At 39.1% G+C, this 10209-nt stretch overlaps 1 protein-coding gene across 2 annotated transcripts in view; it reads left to right on the forward strand.

Annotated features, from left to right (window-relative positions):
- Positions 1 to 9031, forward strand: part of entpd5a (ectonucleoside triphosphate diphosphohydrolase 5a) — a 17735-nt gene extending 8704 nt beyond the window's left edge. The window contains exons 2-14 of one of the 2 annotated variants that reach the window (XM_016452707.1): positions 1183 to 1608; positions 2355 to 2434; positions 2909 to 3052; positions 3506 to 3581; positions 4138 to 4173; positions 4339 to 4427; positions 4520 to 4599; positions 4706 to 4767; positions 4848 to 4949; positions 5971 to 6114; positions 6216 to 6272; positions 7545 to 7660; positions 7895 to 9031. In XM_016452707.1, the coding sequence (XP_016308193.1) occupies positions 1326 to 1608; positions 2355 to 2434; positions 2909 to 3052; positions 3506 to 3581; positions 4138 to 4173; positions 4339 to 4427; positions 4520 to 4599; positions 4706 to 4767; positions 4848 to 4949; positions 5971 to 6114; positions 6216 to 6272; positions 7545 to 7660; positions 7895 to 7978 (1353 nt within the window). In that variant the 5' untranslated portion in view covers positions 1183 to 1325 and the 3' untranslated portion in view covers positions 7979 to 9031. Of the gene's footprint in view, positions 1 to 867; positions 1609 to 2354; positions 2435 to 2908; positions 3053 to 3505; positions 3582 to 4137; positions 4174 to 4338; positions 4428 to 4519; positions 4600 to 4705; positions 4768 to 4847; positions 4950 to 5970; positions 6115 to 6215; positions 6273 to 7544; positions 7661 to 7894 lie in introns of those variants that run through there. The other variant, XM_016452706.1, reaches the window with a different exon arrangement.
- Positions 9032 to 10209: the final 1178 nt, after the last annotated feature.

Here is a 10209-nt window from a genome sequence, read left to right on the forward strand (position 1 = left end):
TAAGGTGATAATATATATATATATATATATATATATATATATTGTATATATATATATATATATATATATATATTGGTCAATTTAGTCATTTCCCTTGAAAACTGTGAAGTGTTTTGATTCTAAAGTTTGACCATACATGTCCTGGGTACAGGATCTTCCACTACTCTGTGGGCACAGAAAGTACACAGACACTGAAGTTTACCAACTGCTGTGCCAAAATACCTGGCAACTGATGTGAAAACAACACAAGAAATAATTTGTCTACCCTGTTTTTGAGCTCTGAAGTTTAATGATAATAATGCCATTTTATACCCTTGCCACAAACTCCTACAATAAATTAGATAATGTCTACATCTCTTTACTCCTCTTTTAAAGTGAACAAAGGAGGAAAAGCCCTATTTTAGAAGTTATGAGGCAAATAACTTAAATTAACTACATGTAACACGGAATCTCAAGATCCCAGTTAAAAGTCCATTTAAGATTCTTTAGGAGGCTGTTCATGATATAACTACTATTACTGGAAAGGAAACTGGCTTGCAGCAATTGAAAGCTTGCATGAGTAGGTTTAGGAGGCTGTTCATGATATAACTACTATTACTGGAAAGGAAACTGGCTTGCAGCAATTGAAAGCTTGCATGAGTAGGTTTAAACGCTTGTTAGCAGAAAGAAAAAGTGGTGAAGTAACAAGACTGGCTGTAAGTAGAAAGTAAAGCTGTAAGTTTTAATTAAGTACACCCATAAAATGTATTTTTAAACCAATGCATTTACTCCTAGCAATCCAGCTGGTTTTGAAGTCTTAATATATACTTTCTTTTGTTCTTCTGAAGACATTTTAGCAGCATCTAAGCCACTTCAGATGATGGGGGAGGGTATGAGAGGGTATTGCCAATTTGAACGCCTTACATATAATTGACGAGGAAGAAACAGCACTCTTCAGCAGGTATTCCATGTCCATTTTTATAAATAAGGGGAGGGGATGGTGGAGGATGGATTTCAGAGGGCTTGCGATGACGAGGCTCAGGATTGGTGGATGCTGTTGTTTGGCATGGCCCCCTGCCAAGCACTTATGTCTTTATATACTGTAAACAGATGACCTTCCAGTCCCGAGTGTGTCTCTGTGTTCACCCTCTCCTACTGGCTCTCTCCATCTTCTCTTTCTTCTCTTCTTCGTCTTTTCTGTAGACTTTTGCTGCATCTGTACACCCTCAAGACCGGGCAAAAACAGCAAACACATCCTCCTCCATAAAAACTCTTGAGTCACTTTTTCAAGAAACCACCAGTCAAGCCTTCAGCTGTTTGCAGTATCGGCGTGGGAGAAAGAAACCATGTCTCAGCATATGTTGCTCCTGACGGTGGTGTCCATGTGGCTATTTGCCGGGTACTTCCTGGCAGAGGCAACATATTACAACCACCATATGTACAACCGCTACCGTGCGTTCAATCACCATGCCAACATGGACAATCAGCTTCCTCCAGAGGTACCTGTGGAGATGGAAGCAGTGGCCCCTCATCCAGTCAACTTCAGTCGCACCTTTTATGGGATCATGTTTGATGCTGGCAGCACTGGCACCCGTGTCCATATTTACAAGTTCATTCAAAAAGACCCAGGTAAGTCTTTCCATGTCCTTTCTCCATATTCCTTGTTTTGCACACTAAATGAGCTCTGCAGTTCCCCAGATAACTTACTTGCTCCTCTTGTAGCTAGAATTTGAATATTTTCCTCTCCAGATGTATTGCTCTGATGATCCTGACTAACATCCATGCTTCAGTGTAGCTTACACCATGAACTCAGAAGGATCTTGAAGAGTCCCGCCTTGCAGACTCTGTAAACGGCTGCCCTCTCCATCTCTCTCTCTCGATCGCTTTCTCGCTGCATCCCTCTCAGGAGCCTGTGGGTCATAGCACGTCTGCTTACTGTGTCTGTGTTTGCCGTGGTTCATTCGCTGCATGGTGTGAAGGCAAACAGAAACACAGGGATGGGAAGAGGAAAGAGGGATGGAGAAAGTTGGGTAATAAGCAGCTGCAGTTTCATTTAATAAATTGCAACCCTGAGCAATATGTTAAAGACTATGGGTTTAAGCTGATAATGCAATAATCGGTTCTACCAAATACCCATCAAATGGAGACATGGCATCACTCCTGCTGAGGTAAACTCTGAACCTTGAGAAACTCTTAATTTGCCTGTCTGGAAAAATCTCGGTGGTCGCCATTTGTGGTATACATACAATAATCAAATGTTTCTGCTCATGCACAATAACCTTAGGAGATGGAGTCGAGTTGTCCACAGTCCATTGCTAATGTGCACCTTCTAATAGCAGATGTCTTCATTTGTCCCCTGTCTCTGTGTCCCACAGTGGAGCTTCCAGTGCTTGACAATGAGATGTACCATGCCGTGAAGCCTGGACTGTCAGCGTATGCAGATATGCCCGAAGTGGTAAGCCACTAACTTTCTTTTAACAACATCAGGGAAAATGTTATTTCTATTACATTCTAATGGCTTTGACTTTTTCCAGTCTCGTCTGTGCAGTGCAGATGGAGAAAGCATTTTTTTTTTTAACATTTCCACTGAAGACAACATCAAAAACACCAAAAATTCTGTATTCAGTAGTATGGAATTTGAATTCTTGACTATGCAATTATTCTTTAGTTTGTGACATTTGCAGATATTCTAGTAAAAACAATTTGCTTTATTCCAGTATTCTACTGGTGTGTTATCTTCCTGTCCCAAACTATGTAACCACAAGCCAAGTACATTGAAACAGTTAATAATTCTCTTCACTATGGAAACACCTTGATGCTGGTAGACAAAAGAAGTTGTCAATTCACCTGATTATAGATCATGGTATTTAGCTCACTTTGAGGAATTGTGGAATATTTGCAATAATATGTACTATTTTTCATTTTCTAGGGCGGAGAAACCATTCGGCAGCTGTTGAAGGTCGCAAAAAAGATGATTCCCAAAGAGCAATGGATACAGACACCTGTGGTTCTGAAAGCCACTGCCGGCTTGCGCCTGCTGCCTCAAGAAAAAGCCAAAACCCTTTTGAATGAGGTAAGACTTTCTTTTCTTCACAGACAGTTTGGTAGAGAGACCAACCATCCCGACGGGATACAAACCACGCTGTGTACGAGACGGAGAGAAAGAAAGACAGGAAAAGTAAGAGAGAAGAGAAACCAATACTGTGCAAAAGCAGCTGTTCTGAGGCTGTCTGGAGTTGAAGGGACCCAAATGCCTTTTGAATTATCGTATTCAACGCCACCACACCACACTTGTGGTTTCTAGCTTGCCCAGTTTCAGACAAATTTGCCCAAGATTGATTCAGTGAACTTCCCGTCGACTCCAGATAAAAAGAGCCGGCTTGAAATTTTATGTTGTAACAACCAAATGGTTTCTTTCTTTTTTATAGAGGAACACATGAGTCATGAACTCTTAGATTTCTTTACATTGTAGAGCTGAAATTGCACACAAGGGTTAATACATGTAATTTCTGATTTGTGTCCACAGGTCAAAGAAATTTTTGACGACTCTCCTTTCTTTGTGCCAAACAACAGTGTCACCATCATGAATGGCACCAATGAGGGTACTATAACCTTTCTCTGTTTAACATATCTAAGCTGAAGCACAAATGTAAATTAAACTCATAATGTAATGCACAGACTTTGAAACATCCTTTTTACACCAGCTTTCCTGTGTCTGTTATTGTGACAGTGACCTGAGTTTTCAATATAGCTGTCTGGATTAAACCTTGTCTGGAAGCCTCCTACGCTCAATATAAAATAATCCTCCACATTTTTTTAATTTAAGTTGACATTCGGTTTCATGCAAACTCAGACATTCATGTGCTTGTCCTGTGGTTTTATGAGGTGTGACTAATTTCACACCTCAGAAATGTTAATTACCTGGGCTGGTCCTTGATGGCCCCAGTATAAAGATGTATACTTTATATGGAGACATTAGCCTACATCTTAATGCAGTACTATTTAATATAGCAAAGCCACTTGTTAGAGTTATCAAAAGGTTCAAATGTAAAATAATGTTTAAATAGTGATTGGAGTTTACCATGTTATTTAGAGTTGAGAATCGATACGGATTGTTCAAATTCTGCATCTCAACTGCATGGATTCTTTCTCTTACAGGGGTCTTGGCATGGGTTACAGTAAACTTCCTCACAGGTACAGACATGACTTAAGTTATTAAAGTATTCAGTTTAACCTAAGAGTAGGCCATGACTGTAAGCTAACCCTAGATATATTTCTAACTTCTAATATACTTTTACATGCTTTTCATGGATTTGAATAACTGATATTAAACAAGTTTATTATATATTTGCACTGCAGGTCATTTGTATGCTAAAACAAGAAAAACCATTGGGATCCTGGATTTGGGTGGGGGTTCAACTCAGATTACTTTCCTTCCTAGGTTAAAGGTATAATGATTAGACAAATCCACAGTTGACATATACTGGCTAGAATGTTTCAGTAGTTTTTTACATTGGCACCGTTCTCTTCTATTTCACAGAAAACTGTCCTGACTGCTCCTCCAGACTACATTGCCAAAATCAATATGTTCAACGGCACTTTTGAGCTGTATACTCACAGGTTAGATAACTTGACAATACAAAAATTTATTTTGACCCTTTCCAGACAAAGACCAACAATATGTCATCAGTGGAAAAATTCATTTTTATTCTTTTCCCATTTGCAGTTATCTTGGAAATGGACTAATTGCTGCACGACTGACAACTCTTGGCGCTCTTGGTGCTGATGGTAATTATTAATGTTTTAATATTTTCTAACTTTATTCTATAATGGATGACTATTAATTTCTCACAATGTTCGACCTTCAGGTCTTGACTGGAAAGTTTTCAGAAGTTCTTGTTTACCCAAAAAATTCAGAGAAGACTGGAGCTTCGGTGGACTCACCTACAAAGTCAGTGGAATCCCAGATGGTGAGTGACCTCAGACTCGGAATAAAATCAGAATTAAATCTTTTTTGTTTTTTCAAGCAGTTGCAGTTATTGTGAACAATTCAATGCGATAATTCTAAAGTCGAACAGAGACTACTTTTCACAATTCAATCAATTCTCAATGGATAAAATCTAGTTACTGCATTTTTGTTTTGTTTAATATACTGTTTCATGCAAAAATGTCACATTCATGTTGATTTCAAATATTTGACTTTGCTTCAATTAACTTCTCAGGGTCTTTTTCTGTCTATTTTGCCTCCATAGAAATACTAACATAGCAAACATTGTATTTAAACAGAGAAAATAAGTCAGTTCACTCAGTTCACTCATCAAATGATTCAACAACTCTCTAACCACAGACATGTAAAAAAGATCACATGCTTGGCATTTAGCCTAGCCTCTTCTCCCTTCAGCAATGTTGTGGTGCAGAATCACCAGCTATGATGGGCCTTGTTAAGCAGTCCATATGGTTTCCAACTGGTAGACCTGACCAGCCAGTTAGCTCCAGGTCATATGAAAGCTGCCTATTTGGAGCTTCCTGTGAGGAAACCTCTCCCTGAAGAGTTTGTGGCAAACCCTCAAACTCACCTAATTATGTTGTAAGGAGGCACTCTCCTTGAAATGCACACTCTCCATTCATGATACCACAGATATCAAGCACAGGGTTAAGGTTAGGTTAGTCTCCACCTCACAACCATGGACCGCCCACAGAAGTCTTAATGTCTGTTTATACACCGATTCTGGATGTCCAGCTGGAGGCAAAGTTGAGTTTACATGGTACTGGGTAAATATGGGACTGACACTGCTGAGCAAATATACCCCAGCACAGCATAAAAAAACAAACAAATTGTGATTGGTTGCTTCACATGTCCGTCAGACTGACTGCTCCTGTCTAAACAGGGATTTCTTCAAAGTGGACCATCAGACATTATACTGATGAAATTACTGAAAAAAAAAACGTTCATAGATATTAATAACATTACATCTGACCCTTTATTTCCAGGTTTTGCAGGGTATAAGTTGTGCTACCAAGAGATAATGCAGGTGGTGAAAGGGATTGTGCACCAGCCCTTTGAAGTCAAGGGAAGCAGCATCTTCTATGCCTTCTCCTATTACTATGACAGAGCTGTGGAGTCTGGTCTCATTGGTAAGACTAAATTAGGGATAAGGTTCAATGCTACAGAATGACAACAAATGATTCATCTTTAAAAGTTATGCTAAACAAACTGTTTTGTCTCAATCTTTTAGACGGATCCCGTGGTGGTACTGTGGAAGTCAGGGATTTTAAAAAGAGAGCCAAAGAAGGTAAGACTTTGGACATTCTCCCATTCTCTAAAGAACACTCAGGTCAAAGTCCTGCCGCACACATTGCACAAACATTAACACTCAATGCTTATTTGCATTTGAGGTTCTCGACAATCACACTGGCTTCACAAAATGATAGCTCTGCCACCACATAAACATAGGTTGTTCACCTTTTTTGTAACTCTCCGAGCCGCTATCTCAGATTTCCATGCCCTTACTAGAGGATTATGTTATGAATTCTTGTACAGAATGTGATACATATATCAGTTTGAGGCCTGAAACTGATTCATGGAATGTGGCTCACTTGGTAGATTGTGTCCAACAGTAAATGTCCACAGAGATGATTTATCGCTAGGGGGAATGAGTTGGCGTCTTATGTAAGGCTATTATTTGTACGCTGACACTGTCGCATGGTCTCGATGAACCACATTTGGCACATTGGTTATCCCAGTGGCAGCAGCCCTGTGGATACCCCCCTCTTCCCTGACCGTGAGACAACACCTAATGCCCAATATCTAACTGGAGGCAGGCAGGACTTAATGTCACACCCTTTGTGGGAACACTCGGTATCCCTTGTGATTTGGAGCACAATCAGCACTTGTGTACGACCTAGGGTATGAAATTATTCATTCCCACTTTCCTCCTCATCCCAAACTTTCACAAATCACATTGTCAGCTGGAGGAAAAACAAAACATTGGGAAGACCTGTTTCACAAAGACGTGCCAGACAGTTGTAGCAAACACAGTACTGGTGCCTCAATGTCTTACCTAATTTTCTCCAGACTCTGACACACTGCAGCCTGACAATCAACAGTCTGGGACTCACTGTACACTATGCTTATCATTTCTTGTGCAACATAGGAATTTTTTAGTCTTTTCATTTTGTCTTGGATATTTTATTTCCCAATTCTGTACTCAGAGTTACAAAATATTTACATTTTCGGAAGAAAATGTGACTGGTGCTTGCCCGTGCAAAACTCATCGCCATGAGCATTGCTATGTGGTTGCAAAACTTTTCAAAGTAGTTCTTAGTGCTAGGGTGTTCTGGGTGGTTGCTACTCTAAGTAGTTGCCACCACTTTCCTCAACAAGCCACCCAGTTTGATGTATAACTCGTCTGTAGCACAGACTATGTGTGGGATGAGAAATGCATCAAGGTTTAATACTAAGGCTCAAGGGTTTGTTCAAATCCCTAACTTTAAGTTTGAGCAATAGTAACAGCTTCCCTTCGCAAGCACAGCTAATTATTGTTCTTTTCTTTTTCTTAAACAAGTGTGCAACAAGATGACTAAATACCGTCCAATCAGCCCCTTTTTGTGCATGGACATGACCTATATCACATGCCTATTGAAAGAGGGATTCGGGTTCAAGGACAGCACTGTTCTGCAGGTGAGTGGGAAATATCAAAACATCATAATTTAAAAAATGTGAAACTGAAAATTTACAGGAAATACACTATGGGGAGGATCTAAAATTGGTCTCAAACATGTCTACTAGCTCAGTGTTTGTACATATTTGAGCATACAGAATTAAATTGCCAAAAGCCTATGGTAACATTCCTTGACAGACGAAGTAGCACAAATTAGGCAGCATAATGGATTAATGATGTTCTTCTTTTAACAGCTTACTAAAAAGGTGAATAACGTGGAGACAAGCTGGGCACTCGGCGCCATCTTCGATCATTTCCACAATCTCAATATTCATTAAAGCCTGCAGTCTTGCAGTGGACACCAGCATGAGGGGGAGCACAGGGATCAAGCAGGGGCAAAACTCACCTGATCAAGCAGCCCCTCTTTGTCCTCCTCCATAACTCTTAAGTGAGTTTCAGACCTGCCCTGCAGCCCTGTATCATAATGCCCTCCTCCCTCACCAACTAAACACTTACAGAACTGTTCACAAAGAAATCACTATATTTTTGTAACGATGGCCAGGCCAGCCTGCTATTTCTACTGTATGTTTACATTTTTTCAGTTGTTGTCTCACCCGAGACACTCTGTCTGTCTGTCTGTCTATCTAAGTTGGCAGTTTTCAAAGTTTCAATGTTTAACTCACCCATTTAAAGCTCTTGATTCATGCTGTTGTGCAGGATATCGTGCAGTGGGACACATGTAAAAACATTGTGTTTATTATTGTAGCTTCTGTAGCCTCTTCTGCTGTAATCTGTTATTAGTAGTGCTTGCACAGTAGTGTAGTGCTGTTTTAGGTTATGGTAAATTATAATGAAATTTCCATTTAGTCCCCTATCTAGCACGTAACACTTTAACGTAGCTGGTTCAGCTACAGCCATCTGTTTTGGAAAGTTGTTTTGGATCAGCAGCTTTAACCTGGGGTTGATTGGGCAGGTATAGGAATAAGGACAAATTATACATGTACAGTCACTTTACTTGGGTACATGAGTGCTGTTTTACATAATAATGAATAATGCATGCATTTAGGCTTATCCGTTTGTATATTAAGAAGGTTAGCATAGCAGAGTTGAAGAGCTGAGTTGGAACATTTTCAGAAGCATATCACTCTCTATTTTTTATTTTTTTTTAGCCAAGGTCTAACCAGCCATGGTTTTTAACACTGAATGGCATGCAGTTGAATACACTTGCACTGCAGCCATTATCAAATTATAAAAGGTATATAAACGCTTACATGGGATGGCTAAATCCTATAAATAGGTGTTACTGTATTCAAAATTAAGTTATTTTTATGCCAACATGCAAACAGAGTTTAGAGTACTTTGGACCTCATTTATATATTTAAACTTGGGTTGGTTATTGTAGATGGTTCATTATGTAGAACAAGGAGTCATTATGTAGAACAGGGAGTCATTATGTAGAACAGCATTGAAACGTTACTGCTTTGTGCATGCAGAGATGCTCGGGTGTAATTGAGCAGAACTTTGTTAGATTTTGTGACAGGTGCATACTGCTGACCGACTTAGGACCAATTTTTGGCAGTATCATGTTAAGTGTGTTTTGTGAATTATTGTACAAATATTTATTACATGAATACTTGCTAAATATGCAGTGTGCCGTTGTTGCATCTCTTGTTAATCCATCTGCTTCTTTAAAGCTGCTGCAGTATACCTTTTTATGTATTTTACTGTCTGTACATACACATCAGTAATGTACTTTTTTTTACCAGTTGTCATAATTCAATGTATGACATGAAAATATCATGTACTGCTTCGCCATTTTTTGAGGCATTCTTGACAACAAATGCTATAAATATGCTTTCCAATTCAATGTTGTGTATGACGTGATACTGTACATGAATAAAAAAATATAACAATCTGTTGTTGAATAGCTTAAATGGGATTTTAACGATAGCCTACAAACTTCACGTGATCCATCAGATAAACTTATCTTGAGGTATTCTTGAAAGTTACATTTATTTTTTCTCTCAAAGAGTGTAGAATAATGTTGAGATATTTGCAGTATAACTAAAAACTTGATGTTCGTGTGTTTCAGAAACTAGGCCTATGTAGACACGAAATACATAAACATATAGACGATTAATGCTTGCTTACCTACTCAGAATGATCATGGAGATGAATAGATTTCCTTGTTGATCGAACTGGGAAGTAATGGGAAGCAGCTGTTTTACTGTCAAGTCCCATTATCTACACTGGGCGTGGGCGATTTAAATTCGCGCCAAATATGAAAATAACTGCAACTGCCTGCCAATAATCGCGCGTCTTTTTGAATTCTCGCGAGATAAAAGGTAAGATAATTTGGTTAAATGGTTGATAGTGCGACCTGAAATGTGTACTTTTATTCGTATTCATTAGTAGATTATGACTTAGGTCACTGGAATTGTATTGAAAAGGTAAATTTATGCCGAGATACATTTTGCATCACTTACAACTACTTTATTCACAATGGGGTTCAGTTGTACACCTTTGCCTTACAAATTCTGGCAGTACTAAATCTCTGTGAAAGCAAACA

Source organism: Sinocyclocheilus anshuiensis, unplaced genomic scaffold, assembly GCF_001515605.1.
Source record: "Sinocyclocheilus anshuiensis isolate Anshui unplaced genomic scaffold, SAMN03320099.WGS_v1.1 scaffold715, whole genome shotgun sequence".
NCBI lineage: Eukaryota > Metazoa > Chordata > Actinopteri > Cypriniformes > Cyprinidae > Sinocyclocheilus > Sinocyclocheilus anshuiensis.